The sequence below is a fragment of the Phlebotomus papatasi genome, chromosome 1 (assembly GCF_024763615.1).
Source record: "Phlebotomus papatasi isolate M1 chromosome 1, Ppap_2.1, whole genome shotgun sequence".
Classification (NCBI taxonomy): domain Eukaryota; kingdom Metazoa; phylum Arthropoda; class Insecta; order Diptera; family Psychodidae; genus Phlebotomus; species Phlebotomus papatasi.
Window position 1 is genome coordinate 96,012,108 of NC_077222.1, and position 20,437 is coordinate 96,032,544.

At 31.3% G+C, this 20,437-nt stretch overlaps 1 protein-coding gene across 2 annotated transcripts in view; it reads right to left on the reverse strand.

The window, feature by feature from the left end:
• LOC129809889 (aminopeptidase N) overlaps positions 1 to 20,437 on the reverse strand; it is a 53,846-nt gene that overhangs the window by 22,951 nt on the left and 10,458 nt on the right. For both annotated transcript variants that reach the window (XM_055860033.1, XM_055860032.1), the window contains 2 exons: positions 8,000 to 8,156; positions 7,152 to 7,367 (listed from right to left, as the gene is read on the reverse strand). In XM_055860033.1, coding sequence (XP_055716008.1) covers positions 7,152 to 7,367; positions 8,000 to 8,156 — 373 coding nt within the window. The remainder of the gene's footprint in view (positions 1 to 7,151; positions 7,368 to 7,999; positions 8,157 to 20,437) is intronic.

Here is a 20,437-nt window from a genome sequence, read left to right on the forward strand (position 1 = left end):
AAAAGGAATTGAAGTTTATCATAGTGCAATTTAGCTTCACATTTGGTTTGTCGAGTTGAATTATATCATGCAGTAACGTCCAGGTCCATTTAAAAATAGGTGAAAAAAGCCCGATTTCAAAGGTACCCCAATTCAAAGGTGCCTCACTTCCCCCTATAGTAATAATAAATTATCCGCAAGATTTTCCCAAATTTTAATATTTTCGAAAGTTTTTAATACATGAACTGTTCCATCTTCCCTTATAAATTCTTATGGCAGTTCTTTTCCAAGAAATTAGGCATGATGTAGCACTGTAAAATATTCTTCGGATAGTAATATTTAACTTTAGCTTGGATTATGCTAAAATACGTAAAATGCATAGAATTTAATTGTTACAATTACTTAAAGATTTGACTGAAGCCCTTAAGAGAATTTTATAGGAATTTTATAGCAAAACCTGGGACAAATAGAAAGTTTCTATACTCAGTATGCTAAATTGAAATTTAAACAGTTTAAGTATGGAGTCAAACTGAGTTGAATTTAAATAAAATTTAGATTCTAACACTTTAAAAATAGCCTCCGATGTTGATAGAATCAGGCATAGTCCGTTTCAGATTAAGCATGAACTTTTAGAATTTCGGAAAATAAATTAGGGCGAGGCGGGGCTACATTAAGCTCTGAGGCTACATTGCATTTTTTCGCATATTTTTAAAGGAAACTTGATTTTAACATAATGTAATTTAGAGAGAGAAAAATATTGTAGAACTAGATAAAAAAAATTGGAAGACCAAGCTACTTTAAGGTATATGAAAAAAATCGTATATCAATGCAGCCCTATAATACAAGTTTGACGTATAATTGCTTGTTTCGTTTATATGTTTTTCAGTATATCATCACCGTTTCTCAGTTTCTGTAGTACGGCACGAGTTGCAAATAAATATAATTAGCTCTTATTCCTTATTATTATTATATAATATTATTTTCTCTTATCCCGTAAGAATAATTCTAGAAATTCCAAAAAATATAAAAAAAATTGTTTTTTTTTTCAAATCTTATATGGACATAAATTGCCCCAACATACGTCATAGGTTTTTTTAGATTTAAGGAATGTGTAGATTAAAGTTCGAAAATGTAATTATTTTTTTTATTTACCAAAAAATCATTTTAGTTCAGATGAAACATAAATGATTAAGAGTTAAGATCGCAATAAATTTTAAGTTATAAAATTGATTTTGTGAAATATATCACACAAAACCAAATACCAAAGCCAAAACCGTTAAAAATTACCAAAAAAAAAAACAAGAGAAATTTGTAAAGTTGTAAAACCATCTCAATCCGTATGCGAGGCTCCTTCCGTATTTCTGAACAATCTTGCTTTTACGGAGAAAGGTAATAGTAATAAGTAAAAGCATTTAATCTTAATACAGGTTTTACCCAGTTCGTAAAGGCCTTGAAATTCTAAACGATGAGCAATTATAATGATTTTTTAAAACCTTATAGATTAGCAATTGGCTTTAATATTCGAATCTAAATTAAAATTTCTCAAAACTTCTCGGATTAAGTAATTAGAGAAATTAAGCCATATTGGCTAAATTTTAGGGTTGAGAATAATTTTAGGGTCGTGAATTATCTCTCAAATAGTTTAGAATCCGAACTCGATTAGAATTTTGGTATCATACATAATCGCTTGATTTTTTTAAGCAGTAATATAAGTATAAAACATTGAAAAACAATATATTTTATCTATTTTTCTATATAAAAAATTAATTCAAGTTCTGAACTTTTTTTTTTCAAAAAAAATCTCCGAATATCAGTTCGCAATGGCTAAATAAAAAAAATAATGAAAATTTCAGAAAATATAGTTGAAATGTTGTACTTTTTATACTTAAGAACTGGAATTAAATAATTTTTTATTATGTTAAAAAAATAATGTAAAAGAAAAAATTGTTTGCTTAACCCCTTAGAGAAAGGTTGTGATACTTCCATTGCCACTTCCCGCTGCAAATTGCAATTCGCTACTCTTTGATGTGCTTATAATTTCGATGTTGCGATGATAATAAATCCTTTGGGCCTTGAGCTATTAAGGGCTGTTCAGTGAAGAAATACAAGACCACTTTATACCCGCTAATAATAATAATATAAATCTCTGATTGCGGTCAATGAGTAACCCTTTAAGTGAATTATATTCCTCAAGAAATGCATATAATTAAATTTTACTGCATAATTCGTCTTCGGTGCTCTTGAACTTAAGATGACTTGTCTCCAAAATCCCATCATTGAGTCAATTTCTGGGTGTGTCACTCCATAAAGTACCAATAATAAGATTATTTAAGATTATATCGCAGCATATGCTACAAAAAGACCAAGATATACATTGTATGCATGTCTCTCAAAGTGAGATTTGAAGTGTTGAAGATGAAACAATAAATTATGGCACTTATTGCTGGTTGCTCAAAATCTTTTACATCTTCAAGACATGATATTGACGTATGCGCTGTTACTTAAATTTATGCATTCTCAGAAATCATACCATCTCACTGAACTTTATGCATCATCACGCACATTCCAATCACAGTATTAATAGATAAATTACAAAGATTCATTTATTGATTCCTATGCCACTGATGACTCTTTTCCCGTAAAATTGTGACGCGTCTGATTAAATTCTACATACAAGTGAGTACATTCACTTTCTTTTTCAATAACCGATTGTCCATCTGGTATCTTAATGATCCTCATCTATTCAATAAGCAGTACTCAAGATCAAGTGACCCCAACTTTTGATCATTAATTTAAACTATGCGGAAGACGACTGAGAATCAGGCACTTCTTCTTCTAAACTGTGCTCTCGCCTATTATACTTTTAGTTTGGACTTCAGCAAAACATTCTACACATTTTCGATGTATGTTTATAAACACACGCAATAAAGTAGCCAATATTTGAACAAGTTCTCGAGTGTTGCTAGAAGCACCATTGAGAACAAGTTGAGAGAAATGAGATGAAAATAAAATAAAAAAAAGAGTCAATCAACTTGGAAGCTATTATATTATAAAAGATGCTCACCCTAGAATTTATTTTATACATTTTATTGTGACAGAAAAGGTCATACATTCCTTTAAATAATTCATACTGCAGTTGGAAAATGTGACAAACATGACATATTCACGCAAATGCGACATAGAAGTAAGATTTGCGAAATTAAATAACTATTTGCACGGGATTGGCAAGAAGGAGTGTCATATTTAGGATGCTCGTTAAAATTTAATTTTGCATTAAAAATCTTCTTTTTAGTTTTATTTTCACGTTAAGAGTGATGTCATATCTTCAAATTGTGTTTTTCCTATTAATTGTATATGCCAATAAATTAATCGTCGATGGAAAAAATAAAATATTATATAGTAATAATTCGATTAATAATTGCGAAATTATAAAATTTTATTGCTAAATGAACACTTTGGTTAAGTAATAACAGTTTATGAGACATTCGATCCTGCTAGCATTTGAGTCACATCTAACTAAATTTGAACATAGAAGTGACTAAAAGATTGATTTAAGTATAATGAAAATTTGAAGGTAATAATAAAGTCACTTTTAAATCTATGAGATAGCTTTTGATATTCAATAAAAGGTCTTACAAAAACCGTCTTCAGACTTAAAGTTTATCCATAAAGTTAAACTGCTTTAATTTATTTATAAATAAATGAAATTTTTGAGAAAATCTTTACTTATGAATCCTTATGTCCTAGATTCCTTTTAGATCAGCAAAATTTCATGAGGTCCAAATTAACATTCCTTTTTCTCAAACGTTTTATATATCTCTGGTCCACTCTTTCGTCCTCTTTTAAAGATCACAATAAATTCAATTTAGTTCAATCTAATTTGGAGTGCGAAAGACAGGCATATCCAAAACTTATATAATTTTTTCTGGTCTAATAGTATCATCATCATCATTTTCAACCGCTTATCCTTTTTGGGGTCGCGGACCCATGACATAAAGGTTAACAGCCCACGCCTGTCGATCCTGGTATACCAAACGTATTAGCAATAACGTAACTTCCTCATCACCTCGTCAGCAGTTCTTCCAACAATATGGAACTAATCGTACTATAAGGTAAAGTGATACAAATTGGACATAGTGTTACAAGTTGGACAATTCAGCGCTACAAGTTGGACAGGGATTTTTTCTTAATAAATACAGTACTATTTTTTTTATAAGCACAAGGAAACAAATTATAAAACTAAACCATTAAAAATATACAAATAAAAATTAAGTACTGAATTTATCAAGAAAAAAAGCCCTGTCCAACTTGTACCATTGTCCAATTTGTACCACTTTACCCTATAAGAAATGCTGATGAAGTGATGAGGCAGTTACAACAATTGCTGATCCCACTGACGAATTATTAAAGGCACTATACAATGAGGAGCTAAATTTATATGTTTTTTCAATATTTTAGAACTATAGCATTAGAAGATTAAAGTATTTAATGATGTACTTCTAAAATCTCGAAATATTGAAAAGAGATGGCAGTGTCCCAGCTTGCGGAGTGCTCGAACTCACGAGAAGGAGCCATCCGTGTATAAGGTTTTCGCATGCTTTGTGGGTACATACCGCTTTACTACCGATTAAAATGGTTGATAAATTTAAAAAGTCATTCCGAAAATAAGAAATTGCTTAACCCTTTAAGGATGATTGGAACACCGGTGTCCCATAAATAAAATATTTTTTTCCTAACTACCTAAAGTTATTTTTTCTTATGTTTGTATGTAATTGCAAAGTAGAAGGTTGAAGGAATCTAGGATATTTTTTGCAAGTCTCTAGCTATTTACTATATAATAAATATTTAAGCTTAAAAGCGCCGAATTTTCAAATTTTAATTTTGAAACTTGATTTTAATTATTTTTTATACTTCTAATTTTTTTTAAGCAAAACATTTTTTGGGAATAAAAACTACAATACTCATACTTAATATTTTTTATTAGAATGAAAATTATTCGTTATTTGTATTGTCAAAAAAATTATTAAAATTTTTGGGCTGTTTTTGTCCCTATCGTTCATAGAAGCAAAAAATTCACCGAATCAGGTATGACCGTCTCAAGACTGTCATTCTATAAATCACATTTATTGCGATAATATTACTTATTCGAAGTTGAAATATCTACAGTGTCCTCAGTTATAGTCTTACTAACACATTTTCTGAAGTTGAACTCATTTTGACCTTTCGTTGCTTACCATTTTCAGTTTTGTGTGACAGGTCAGAGAATAAATAACAAAATTTCGTTTGCAACATTTTTCATTTTCAAGTGCAAAAAAATTGTTTTAAAGTAAATCTTATTGGGGGTCGTCGAAGACCGGGATTCGATATCTCTTATCTTTTGGTCTCTAGCCGTGTCACAAATTGAAAAAAAAACGTGGATTAATTAACCATAAAATGTAAAAATGGTAAGCTAAGACACATACCAATAAGAGATAAAAGCGAGTAAAAGTTTGGTTTAATACATTTTTGCAAGTCGTTTTTCTTTGGCTACTGGTATCAAATAGTTTTTATTTTACTAATTCTGTTCCTTGTTTTATTTTATCTTTAATCCATATAAAAATTGACAGAAATATCAACTGACTAGCATTAACAAAAATTATAAATTTTGCGGTATGTGTCTCGGGTTACTGCGAGAAATTTGATAGGTATTGAGATTTTTTTTAAAATGTTTTTCTTTCAACTTTTTTTCGATTCATTAAAAAAAGAACTATAATTTTGTTTTTTCGACGATTTCTTTAATAAATAAATAAAAACTAATTTTGTCTTGATAGTTTCAGTGCCAGTAATAATTTTTATAGAGGATAGTGGGGCGGTACATTGAAAACGCTATTTTTGCATATTTCTAAATGAGGCTAAGCTTCTTTTAGAAACCTGCGAAAAAATGGAATTTTCAATGTCGTCCCAGCTTAATTAACCGCACGTCCCCTGTTATTGTATTTTGTCCATCAATCGAATATGCTACAAACTAGACTGAGTCACATCCAGCGTGATCGATATTTAAAAAGTAAAAAAATAAATAAACTTTATTATACATGGAAGTATGGAAGTATTTTCCCATTCTAAATTTAAACGAGCGGAAAAGATAATAAAATATATGTGTTTTCAATATTTCATACACGTATTTAATTTTTATGACTGTTTTGATTTAAAATTTGCTTCGAGTACTAATAACGTAATTAAATGATATTTAAAATTATTGCTTTATTTATTGCAAAATCGATATCAAAAAGTCATGGCGCATTTATTATCACAGATGTACACTTAAAAAATTATACAATTGGAAATAGCCATCACGTCTTCAGATAAATCAGGATGTTTATTTAATTGTCAGTTTTTATCAGGCCACGTTCTCAATAAAAGCTGAAAATTAAAATTCAGCCTATATTTGCATTCAATTGTGAATTTGATCTACCTCTGTCATGGTCTTAATTGTTGTTTTTTGTTTAGCCCTGTTGTGCTTTTAGAATTGCAAATGAAGAAAGTATCTTTTTTTTTGAATTCTAAAATTGTTTATCAATCACTTTGTAGCCCCGAAAAAGTCTTCAAACTCGTTTCTGGGCCTGGAATTCGAGAAGGAATTACATTGATTTGTCTAGATTAATTTGTAAATGGGAGACTAGTTGAGTGAATGGTATTTAAATAGTAACTTATTGGATTTAAATTAACGAAATTCCACTATCACTTGAGTGTCATGGTTTGTTACAGAATGTTACATAAAATGAGTTATGTGCAGACGAAATCAAGTGGCAAGTTCAATAGCAAATGGCAAGTTAATTATAATTCCTTAAATTCTCTATACTCTTCGAACAATCCAATTGAATATTCATTGAAGAAAATAATTCACAAAATTAGACTGGGCGAGACGTTACGTTGTGTGTTGCACACGAAACAAAAAAAAAGCACTTATAATTTTTCAACGAGACAAACAAGATAATTTCACTTGAATCGCATTATTTTATGGTTCACAGAGCAAATATTTGAGCAATATTGCTTGGAAGAGGGATGACACAATCACGATAAGAATTTTGTATATATAAACTTTTTAAGTAATTGTGCATACAATTGCTATCTTCTCTCTTCAAGGAGAAACCGCAAAATGACTTTGGCAAAGAACTGAAAGTTGATCGTCTCACCTGTATCTGGTAGGATTCCATCCCTCGTAGAGGTGAATTTTATCTTCATTTGAATTGAAATTCTCATAATTTTGATCACTGAGAATTTCTTCTTTCTCAATTGGGAAGTCTTCAGTTGCTGGAGGTTTTGGTTTTACCACAGTTCCACGCGATGGACTGTATATACTAGCAGAACTTACTGTTTCATTTGCGGGGGAATCCGTGGAAGCATCACACCTGTGTTATTTTGAAGGAAAATTGCTCTCATTAGTCAAAGTAAAATCAAGGGAGAAGAACAAATAATAAATAAATGTATGTTTATGGTAGACTATTAAAAGGAATATTAAAGTGATTTTCACCGGAGGAGACCTCCATGCTCGAAAACCACAAAAAAAACTTCTGGTATAAACTGAGGTTTTCCCACAGAAATGCACACTTTTGTATACACAAGAAGCCAATATATAATTCCATGATGAAACTTTTTGATTTTTTTATAGTGTACCTTTTTATACATGAATGATAAGCTTTGAGAACTAAGCACATTGAATTTATTGAGACTTTTCACGCAAACGGATATTTATTCAATATTCCAGATTTTCCCCACTGACACAATTTTTTTTTTCTCTTATTCAGAAAGAAAAATCTCAAGTCGAATTTGGTGGAGGAAGAGAAATACCAAGAGAAAAAAAAATTTCAATGTTATCAGAAGCATTTTCAGTTGAGGAGTATTTTTAGAAAATAAGAGCAGAAACTCAGCATGATCAAGACATGAAAATTGAGTAAGAAAAACCATTAAGGATCTGTTTTTCTCTTGCACAACACCAGAAATAGCAATACAATGGCTATTTGGGAGTGTTTTGTAGACTCACCTGGGTACTACGAGGAAGTAGGTCAGTAGGAATACTGCCAAAAGAGCTAGGATAGTAGCACAAGCCATTAGTGCTATGCAGCCCTTTGATACAAAGTATCCTTTGGGCTTGTGATTCACCACGTATTTCTGGCCGTTCTTCGTCTTCAGCTGCCCACCTATGTAGACAAAATAGAAAACATGCAATTAATGGCTAATATTTAATTTTCTTTAGCAAGTGGGGCGGTACATTATTGTCATAATATATGGATCCAGCATGTCGCACCAGACTGTATCGTTTTTAGAGGCTTGCATATTTTATTTATGTGGGAGAGTCTTGAGATTAATATCCATAAGGTGTTCCTATAGTTTTTGGTTTTATTTGATGTAGAAATTTCTATTAAAATGCCATAGGAGTACCCACTTCCGGATAATATTGCTCAAGAATAAGGGGAATGCTCTCAGGCTTCATACAAACCGTGGCTTCGAACATTTAATATTTTTCCCATATTTCTTGATATATTTTAATATCGAGTTTTGAGTCACTTGAAAAAATTAGGTCAGATTCATTAGAGGAACACTGATAAAATAATATGAAATATTCGAAACTAGGGTATGTGCAAAACCTGAAAGCTTTCCCTTAGTAATGTTCTGGACAGACCTAAACCGAGAGACGGCATAATGTAATTATAAATAAAATAAAATAATTAGATTATATTCACATCAGTTTCCTACTAAGTCATCTCTCATCTTAAATTGTAATGTTCTAGACACACTTACGATTTAAGCCGGGAGACAGTTTAAAGTGATTATAATTAAAATAGGGTGGCGGCATTACTTATGGCCTCTGTCTTTACTTATGGTCTCCTCGCAAAAATCTTTACAATGTCAAAAAATGATTTAAAAAAAAACCTCAAAATTAAAAATATTTGATTGTAATGATAACACATCAAATTTTTTTTGGTTTTTGGAATCATTTTCTAACAAAAATTGCAACGAGATCATAAATAAAAACAGGCCACATGTAATGCCATCACCCTAATGATTTGACTAATTATTTAATTAAGAAAAATATAGTTTCTGAAACCCATAAAAGTAAAACGTGTTAAGTAAAATAAAGAACTCAAAAATAGAAAAAAATCGATGATAACGATTTAATAATTTATGTAATAATAATAATAATTTAATTTTTATTAAAAATGTTATCCGACGAGTTGTCTACTACTAATGGGAACCGGTGTAGGGGAAAGTGCTATCCCTTCGTACGTTCATGCCTCCGAATAATGTAAATTTTCTTTTAGTTTTCCTAAGAGACTTACACATTTCTATTAAATGTTAGTTAGCTTATCATCAATTGTTGCTAATTCCGTGATAATTTAGTGTAGGGGAGACCGGAGAGGTTTGGGACACTTTTTCATGTTTTGACTTTGAGACAGTATTCCAAAAAATCACGATAGTGTATTACAATTTTATGAGGTCTATAGGATACTTATGGCATGGGTATTGACTTTATAAAAAGTACTCGATAGAACTTGGAAAACTGCTAAGTTTTCTTGGAGAAGACAAAACATTTAACTTGACGCTTTGTCCCAAACCTCCCCGATGTGGGGCAGTATGGGACGCAAAAGGGGATGTTTGGGACGTGTTTTTTTCTCGCATAATTTGCATTATTGGAGCGCGTTAATTAATTTTAAGTACTAGATTAAAAATATTTCTATTCAAAATAAAAATTTTTAATCTTTTTTTCATACTTAGAAATTAATATCAATTTAATTTGTACAGTAGAATCATTTATTGTCAATCAGTTACTTAAAGTATTTTCTTATTATTTTCCATCTACCTTTCTTTGCTTTTTTAATTCTTAGTATTGCAATCATGATCATCAAATTCCTCACACGAGTAGATTTTCTTGCAACTTTTAGTTTTGAACTCATTGACGGATTCCTGTTTGATTTTACGACAGCTGCATGTTACCTGTTTTTTCCTTATTTCTCTGAAAAAGCTCTCGTCTTGTCCTTTCTGGAGAATTTGTGAGAATTGTAGAGGATATTGCTCGAGAAATTTTTGAGAAAATAGTTTTTAACGGGATTGAGCAAATGTTGAATATTCTCTAGAGAGTAAATTATTGATTCCTAAAACATTGATGGTTTAATTATCCCTGTAGACAACTGCTCAACTGGTAAGGTTTGTACAAGATGAAGATTTCCAGTAGAATCTGGGCATTACTCTCCATCTCGACAATAAAAAATTCCACGCCACCTACAATCTTGTCGAAAATCAATGTCCCATTCATCCCCTTTCAGGTGTCCCAAACATCTCCGCGGGTAGTTTTGGTATTTAAAACCTTTAAGTAAAAAACAAGAGTGTATGATCACGGAAACTTTTACAACAATGTGTTCCCCGATTATACTGCTAGCTAATGAGATAAAAAAAGTTTTGATTATATATCGCTGATATAAAATATAAAGAGCAATACTGAGAAATCAAAAAATACATTTTTTATCAATTTTTAAGAAAGTTTTAATAGAATTAAAACAATAAAACTGAGGATATCCATTCTTTTAGTCAAGATACATCTTAATATCGCTTACGATTGAGTAGTGGTTAAATCCCATTTATTTTAAAACTTAATGAAAAAATCGCTTTGTCCCACACTACCCCTGTCCCAAACCTCCCCGGTCTCCCCTAAATCTCTTACGAAAAACAAAAGACTTTCACATCATTCGAAGGCATGAACGTTCGAAGGGAGAGCACTTTCTCTTACGTCGAGGAAAGAAGGGTCAGCATAGAAAATTTTAGATTCCCAAAACTTTCGGCTCAGACTCCAAGCTTTTCCTCAGTGCAGTGGTCAAAACTTGTCTTTTCTCACAGTAGTTTCACAAAGAAATCTCTTAAGAGAACACTCCGAAATATTAATTAGCCTTAATTTTCTTAAATTACAAATCAAGTGCAATGCCTAAAATTCCATGCCCTGTGAAATCCCTGACTTTATGACAAAGCGAGAAAAGACAAGGTTTGACCACTAAGGAAGGCTTGGAGTCTGAGCCGAAAGCTTTGGGAAGAATCTAAAATTTTCTATGCTGACCCTCCTTTCCCCGTCGTTCACCGGTTCCCAATAGTAATTTATTTTTTAATTCCGTCTTTATATACCAATTAAATATGTTTATTCTTTCTTAGGATTTCAAGGTTTTCGAAGTAAAATGACAAACTAATATAAAGCACAAAAAATTTTGGAATTTTTGGAGTATGACTGCTCGAACTGCGAGAGAGAGCAGTTTTCACAATCTTTTTTATTAATTATTATTTTCACATGAATTTAATATATCTTTATATTTGATCACTCAGAGCAAAAGTATTAAGTATTAAGTATTAAAATAGCCCCCTCATGCTCTGGGCGACTTATATACATATGTGCCTATTGTACAAGTAATATTGGCAATATTAGTTCTTGCAGAAAAGTGTTGAAAAATATTTACAGAAGAAATACACTATTCTAGAGGATTATGGCGATAAGTAATCTACAATATGCTAATATTGTTATGGAAGAGAAAATTGCATTCTGTAGTAAATAAACCACTTTTCAGCATCAAATAATATATAACACATATCCACTTTAAACCTGAGGCTGAAGACAGCCAACCGATGGTTGCCCTATGCGACTTAGACATATGCAACAAACAATCCAATTATGTTTTATTTTGAACATATGAATTTATATACGTGTATTTGAAATTCTACATTTCAACAATAAATTGTTGTAGAACAAATTAAAAAAAAAAACAATAACTTAATTTTAGAATATCGCAAGATATTTACCAAATGCAAGGCAATGACCTCTGAAGAATATAAACGAAATAGCTTACTATTTTGAATATGATCCGTCCAACAATTCTAAAAATGTTTGAAAACACACACTATGTATATTCCAAATATTATGATTGCACTAAGAAGAGCAGCGCAATGCAAAGACTGTTGATTCTTGAGTGCTGGTGAAAATTGAACTAAATCGCTTGGCGAAGTCCACGGGAACGGTAAACGTTTGGTCACCAGATTTCCTGGATCATCCAAAAGAAAACCGGTATTCACCAAGAAAGCTGCGAGGTGTTATTTACTAAAGAAAACCAGAAATCTTCAAGTGTCGCCCGCGTGGGTAGCATAATTATTATAAAAGAGATGATATGATCGCGGCCACTCAATGGCGTTATATACTGAGCGCAAAATCCAGAGTAGAATTTCTCCCTCCTCAGGTAAAATAACTTCAGTTCTATACCGAAAAAAAGAATCTTCAGCATTTTCTTGGGAGTGTTAGCTCGGCTAGCTTCCATAAATTAATTATATAAAGAATATCAAATAAATATTGCGGAGAAGATGTAACATTGACAGATAATTATTTTGAGTAACAATGCTACCACTAGAATAGTCTGGGATCATTGACTCACGACAAACGATAATATCAGTCTCATTCTATTTTCTATTCTAAACCTCACTCGTGCACATTTTCTTTAAATGCAATTTATGTGGGTACGACTTGGGCATATCTAGAGGTCTTTTCTTGCAGAAATTCTCCGCATAGAAGCGTCTTTTGATCCGTATTCACCATTTAAGGCGGATGCACAATGCCGGTAAGTTTTCTGTATAGAAATGCATCCCATGGATTGCAATATATCATGAGAGGTTGGAATATTGAAAATCAACACTTTCAGCTAAACGTTTAATTTTCTTGCCTGGTAGATCAATAACTATTGATCAATCTCACACTTTAAATAAATTGAAGAGGCACAAGACTGTAATCACTTGATCATCTTAAAAATATTATACCCTTCTCAGTCCTGAGGATTACCCAAGAGGCAGGTTTGAACAATAAATAGTTAAACCATAATCTCAGTGTTGTAGTATTAGGCAGTCTCTTGATTTACTCTCAAAGGAAAAATTATACATAAATCTAATGGTAATCCCAAGAACTTAAGCAGCAATTTTAAATAGATTGGAATATTTAGAAATCTAAAAAGCAAGAAAATGTTTCAGATAGTAAATAAAAGATGCTCAAAAATTGTTCTAGGTTTTTGTTATATCTATAAGACCAACAAAATCCGTAAAAGAGGCTAGAAAAATTATCTAATACAAAACTGTCATAGTAAATCTAATTAGAAATAGGAAAGCAGTAGCTCTTTGGTTCTAATTATTGCTAAGGTTTTTAAGAGGATCTTTAATCCTTAAAAAACAAAAAATAAATAAAAGAATCTAATAAATACGAAGCGTGTCGTAGCTCTGTTCATATTAATAAAAAAAATATTTTAACCGATTTGAACAAGTTTTTAGTTCCGGTTTCAGGATTCGATTTAGGATGATTTGGATCGATTTGAGGACCAATTTAGGATCGGTTCATGTCAACCGGTTACGATGTCAATTCAAATACCCATGGGGGTTGAACTGTTGAGAAAATGATTTGTGCTTACATTTTTTTAAGTTAAATATTTAACCTTATACAGTCAAAAGAACTCCTGTTCGGTAGAAAACACTTAGGGAAAGTGATTATAATTTTGGACAGGGTGCTTATAAGTATCAATATCCTAGTTTGAAGTGCAATATTTTCAACACTAATTGATTTTTTTGTTAATCTCTTTTCAGAAGGGTTGTTTAGAAACTTGTCAAGAATTCATTATTCATCAAATATTGGAATAAAAATCCATAATTTTAATCAATTTATATTTAGTGTCCAAATTTAGCCTCAAAGTGTCCATAATTAGAAACTGTCCAAAATTATGAGCTTTTCCCCTATTGGCAATTTCTTCAAAACATTTGAATTCGAATTGCAATATCGAAATATTGCTTGTTTTTTTCCCTTGATCTACCTTTTCATATAAGAATAGGTGTTCAAATTTCACAAGGCAAATATCACAATATAGGGTGCCAATAGGTCCTGACGCGAGTTTTTAAATTACCAAAAAGTGTTCCTTCGACCTTACTTACAGAGAAATATTAAGGTCCATAGGAGAAAGCGGGCTACCTTCGGACGACTGAAGCTTCGGACAAATCGATTTTTTTTGTATGTTCGTTAATGGATGTAATCCGTGGTTCTTTTCAGGAAATTTGATGCATTGGACTAGCTATTAAAATATAATATTATAATGGGTAAAATTATTTAAAAACATATTGAAAAAATGAGTAGGAGGAAGTGGTCTTTAAAATTGGGATTTTTCACCTATTTCTAAATAAATTTGAGCCTTATCGTGATATAATTTAGCTACACAAACAGATTGAAAAGCTGAATTACATTATGATGTGGCTCAGTTCCACTTAGACATAAGAAAAAATCCCAATTCCAAAGGTGCCCCATTTTCAAAGGTGCCCCACTTCCCCCTAGTCCGAAGCTTGAGTCGTCCGAAGGTAGCGTGCTTTCCCCTACAGGATTTCTATTAAAATCTGTAAAAATCATTAAATTAGGACTTTATATTATGATAGGGAAAGTTCTTCATACTTTAATTTCTCTAATTCACTAGGCTAATTCGCAAATCTCTCATAATTAGCAGATAAAAATATTTCCTTTGGTCGGAATGCTTAAGAGATATCGAACACCCAGCAAAGTTTCATGGTGCGATCTTCCTCTTTTGTGATTCTGATGCTCTCAATATGGTCTTCACGCCTAAGTTTCCATTTCGAACAAACGCCCACATATTTTCCCTCCATTTCATTATATAATCAAATACCGGCTTCTCTGAAAAGACCTCTTTTGAAGTATAAATATCGCCATTGTCAACCTGAGACTCAACCTTATATCAGGTAGATCACAATTATTCCGTGATGCGTCACTGATTTCTGACCTAAGCAAAATAAAATCCGCTGATATGCAGACACATACATAAAGTTTCGAATTTTAGTTTTCTCTGGTGACAGAAAACAATGATAAGAGAAAAGCTAGAGGAAGTAGAGTAGAAATATATAAACTTCACAGAAAATAGAAAATTGATTGAGTTACGAGCAATAAATGGTTTTTCAAGATAAAGTTTTGTGATTTTCATGTGACCTTTCAAAAAGGGAGATTTAATTATTTTTTATGGATGGCTTTATCAATTTGTTATTTTCTTCTGGTGACTTTTAATGATTGGGAATTGCTAATGTCAGCAGTTTTTGTAATCAATTACTACCGAAGATTATTTAATCTATACGCGCATTTTTCCTACAGACAAAAATATACAACAATGTGTAAACATTGTGGCAGTTTCCTCAATAATGCAATGGAGAATATGGGAGTTTAGGCGAGACTATCATATTACACATAAATATTTTTTTTAGTTAACCCCTTCATATGACATCGATTCATATCGTTGTAGAGCTTAAATTGTAGTGAGACTTTCCCTTTAGTTTTTTTAATCACGCATGTAAAATCTCGTGTATCGCGGCATCTAATTTGTTCTAGAAAAGAACCACATCAGGAAAAATGGCAGGTGACCTAAAAATACTTATCAGTTAAATAAATATAGTGTGAGACAGTCATCTTTTGTACTGCAGGGATTTCATGAGAGATTTTTTCCGTGCTGTTGAGAGGCGGGAAGGTATTTTAACATAATGAATAGTGCTACATGTACCGCTGCAAAATAAAGTATCTGGAAGATAAGATAACAAAAGCGACACTGGGAGGCAAAAGAGATTCTCGGAGCAAGATCGCGATAGTGCATTAATTGCCTAGAGGAAATTCTTAACGGAGATGACAATGGAAGAGGAGCGACTGAGAGTCGGTCACAATTAACAAATTCATCAATCAAGACAGAAGCAATTTGTTTACATTAATATGTATTACAATATACGATGAGAGCACCAAGATGTGAAGCGTCGTGATCTCATTTACCAACAGCATAATCAATATTAATTCCTATATGATCATTTGACTAGACTTCAAACGGCCTCAACGCCCTGATTTTATCGCAACATCGTGTATTCCAATAGTCATTTGCAGTTTATTATTCACGATATAAATTAGTAAAAAAGAAAGAGCAACAACCACCTCAACTGTTCTCTCATCAGACGTGATCACACTTTTTTCTTCTTTCAATTATATAGTCATTATTCTCAATCTAATACATAGAGACACTTATATTCAATGCTGACACTTTCGTCGTTTCTTATTTAACAACTTGCGATTACAACTGTTATGGCATGATGATACAATGGATGGCAAAAAAACTGTAATCTCACTAAAGCGCCTGACTAAATTTACATTGAATAAAACGCCTAGGTCAATTGAGACATAGAAGAGACAACACAACAGAACAAATCTCAATAATCGTGTTATGTTAAATAGAGGCCCCAATAATAAATCTACAAATTGTCTATTAATGTTAACAAATTACATATTATCGCACCTCATTTATATACTCAATAATATTTTGTTTTCAGTACTTGAAGATTATATTTTTTGAACAAATTTATTCAGTGTTATTTGCCCCGAAGACACAACAATAAATCTTTTACGAGTACTTTTTTTCGCAAATGACCATTGTTACTTTTAGAAAATTTAGCAATGAGAAAGCCGATAGCAATAAGTTATAATTGTGAGATACATTTTGATAACCCCGCACAATATAAACAAATACTTTCATGCATAATGCTCAGCAATAAGGTCCAAGAGAGCATCATTTGCCGTATTATATAATTCAAATGATTTTGATTATTGGAGAAAATTGATATTTCACATTACAATAAAAATTGGTCCTTGAAATGATCAATAAAAAATTAATATCTGCGAGGACTATTTAGAAAATTAAGCTCAAGTTCTCTCGCTAAGAATTCACAATGGACCATAAATATCAATACAATAGAGAAAAAGTTAGAGCGTTGATTTTTGACGCATTGTAAATTTATGGTCAATTAAAAATGTAATAAAAACAATAATGTGAGTTGGTTTTAAGGCCTCTTATACTCAGTCTCTACGCAAGTAATTTGAGAAAGATCGTTTGAAATTTGCAAATATAACGCCCTTTCCAAGCTGGTCATCATTACTAAAATAAAAAAAATAACCCTTTAACGCCGACTGGTCCTTATAAGTAAGATTAACATTTAAATGGGCACAGAAGGATATAAAAATTCTTATAAGTTCATATTTCCTAAATTAAAGAAATATTAAATTGTTTCCAGCTTGTCGGTACTGAAAGTTACCACTACTGCTCAAAATCTAAATTGTAATGTTTAGAATTTTGGTAAATGACGAAAAATTTCTATTATTTGTTAAATGCCTATGTTTCTAAATGCTACACAAGGTCTTAAAATCTGCTCATATTAACAAAATCAAATAATCCTCATTTATTAATGCTTTTGTTTCTGTAAATATTTGTAGGAATTTTCTATTAATTTGTTATGAAGTTTGGAAACAAAGACGGCGATGGCCGCATCATAAAAGAGTAATTCTAAAATATAATATAAAATATATTAAATTAAATAAAAATTATTTTAAATTTTTGAATTTCAGAAATTTAATTAGTGCTTTCAAAATTTATTAAAAAAAGATTTTAGATTTGCTATGACATTTTTACCTTTGAATTGGAACAGATATAAAATTATGTCTTTTCACTTATTTTTAAATGGAATTGAGCCTTATTATGATGAAATTTAGCTTCGCAATTGGTTTTTGACCTAAATCATATTACAATAACGTTCAATTTCATTTCAAAATAGAAGAAAAAATCCTAATTTCAAAGTTGCCCCAATTCGAAGGTGCCTTACTAATCCCACTTTTGAATTGGATCAGCTTTAAAGTAGGGTTTAGGGGGAAATGGAGCACTTTTAAATTGGGACACTTTTGATATAGGGCTTTTTCCTCCAACTTGTAAATTATGCTGTGCTTTATCATGATATCGATCGCTCAGAATAAGAAACGAATAACTCACAGTAGGCAAATTTTACAGGAGAGCGATTTGAAGCTGAGATTTTATATGCATAGCATAGGATTTTTTTGAATTAAAATCTCTATAACTTTGAAAATTAACTTCCAAGTATAATATTCACCGGGAGGGTACAGGGTATAAAGAAGTATCCAAAAAGCGAATAAAACGATTTTTGTAAAAAAAAAAAAACTGAGTTGTTTGACTTATATTCTGAGTTGTCGATATTAGTTTCACAAAAAGCAGTTTTTAAATGTGCCCCACTTTCCTCTATTAGGTTTCCCAATTCAAAGGTGCCCCTCTTCCCCCTATCCAATTTTCCCATAATAATTTTACTGCTCTAACTGAGAGGTAGAGCAGTTATATAATCCGTTTGTATCCAACTTGTCAACTGTGTTTTAGAGCTTAAACGGTAAATGATATCAACTTCCGGTCTTCGGTGACCCCCAATAAGAAAACATCTCCATATGTTTTTTTCTCTTTCTCTTCATTAAGCCAAGCCCTACAAAACGATGTTTTTTCGTTTTTTTTTTCAAAATTGATAAATTTTTAATTACTATTTTAACTATTTCTGAAAAGCGGTTTCTGCAATCACTTCACCGTAAAATATGTAGGAAAAATCATAATTTTCTCCCAAACTCATTGAGGACTAATCCCAAAATAGTATCGGAACTGCGTATTGACGGAATTATGTAAACTTAAAGAAACTTCGTGAAAAAACAGTTTGAGCTGAAGATGGCGCCACAATCTGTGGTCAAAACCTATTCAAAATTTAGAAACCCCGTAACTCTTTAATAATTTCATTGTCATGAAAAGTGATAATGAAGAACGGATGGTTTTTTAAGTTTATTGGACCATTAATTACCTTAGACAAAATTATTTAACTACTTTTTGCATATTAAAGAAAATACTGTTGAAGGGTAAAGTCGATAAATAAAGTGTTTAAAAATATAAAGTAAAGTGCCCTTTAGTCGGCCGATTCCTCAGCTCAGCCAGAGGCGTTATATATTCAATTTACTCAGATTTGCTAGAACATGGTCTAATCTAAACGGCTTAACATTATAAGGTCTGTTTTATAATACATAATGTAAGCCAGTGAAAATTTCATAGAAATTGAATATAAAACGTTAAAAAATTGGTTAAATAATTTCACCGACCCAGTTGAGCAACCGGCCGACTTGAGGGCACTTTACCTCATCATAAAAATTTCAAAAACTAATTCGAAATACTTCCCAAGATACAGGGACGAAAGCAATATTTCAAAAAAAAAAAAATAGTCTTACAAATAATATTTAAAAAAATAGTTATGAAAATGAGAAAACGACAAGTTTGTTTTGTAAAAAAATAATTTTAAAACAATACAGTCAAATGTGCTAATCCGGGCGCTTCGCTATCTGGATCGTTTATGACTAATCCACTTAAAAAATATATTTTTATTTTTATTTCCGTAATATAGTCACTACAGTAATATAATATAACTATTCGAGTTTGAGAAAAAGCAAAAATAATATTTTTATCCTTTAAATAAGTGAGTGTAATCGACTCATTTCAATCTTGTGTCAGCTGAGTTGTTCACTAAAAATTTTCTAGCAGTTATATTTTCGCTAATGATAGATGGGTGATTGAAAATATTTATTGTTTTTTCCTTGTGAAAAAAAGTATTTTAAATCCAAAGGTTTAATTAAAAGTGAATTAGCGAAAGGGCGACCCAGTTAGTGCATGCTGACTTATTTCAGTATTATCATTATTTTTATAAATTTTCTTTAATATTTTTGATATTTTTGTTATATTATATTTCTGAATGAAACGGTGAATAATTCTATGGTTTTAGAAAAAGTAAAAAAGAATTTCATCAGTCCAAAAACACGCGATCCAGTCTTTTATTTCAAGTTACCAGATGCTCCCTACCGGATTAATATGCAATTGCTAATATTATCTTGGATTTGTCTGCAAGTTATATTAAAATCATAACAATTTATTAATTAAATTTCTTTTGGATGCACAAGGGTTAAAGAGCTATAAAACATTTCAAGTAAGCCTCTTCTTGCACAATTGCTAGCAGTATATTTCTAATAATTTAACAGCCATTGCGGTTGTTTTGAGAGTCTCAGAACATGATATCATACGTGGTTCGATGGACTTATTAAAAAGTGAATGTTCTAGTACCAAGATTCCGATTTCACTTGTATTTCATGTTGATATTTACACAAAAATGATTGTTATAAGAATATTTTCCACGAAATTAACAAGCAACATCACACCGCATTGTGCCTGAATTACCTCCATATGACTATATGCATAAGCATAAAATTTACAACTCTGCTTTATTTACGTTCAAGCTGTGATTTATGCCTAGAATGTTCCTTATTGCATAATGGGAATATCTCAAAATTCAAATATTTTATAGAATCTCAGCATGATTTTGCTACATACAGTTTCCGCGAAGAGACCTCCATGTCAAATTTCATTTTAGTCTGAATTGAAAACCGAAAAGCAAATTCTTTCGACATTTTAACGTCTCATGTAATTTTGTTGTTGTAGGTGTTAAATGAGAAACAAATCCATCCCGTGCAATAATTAAAATC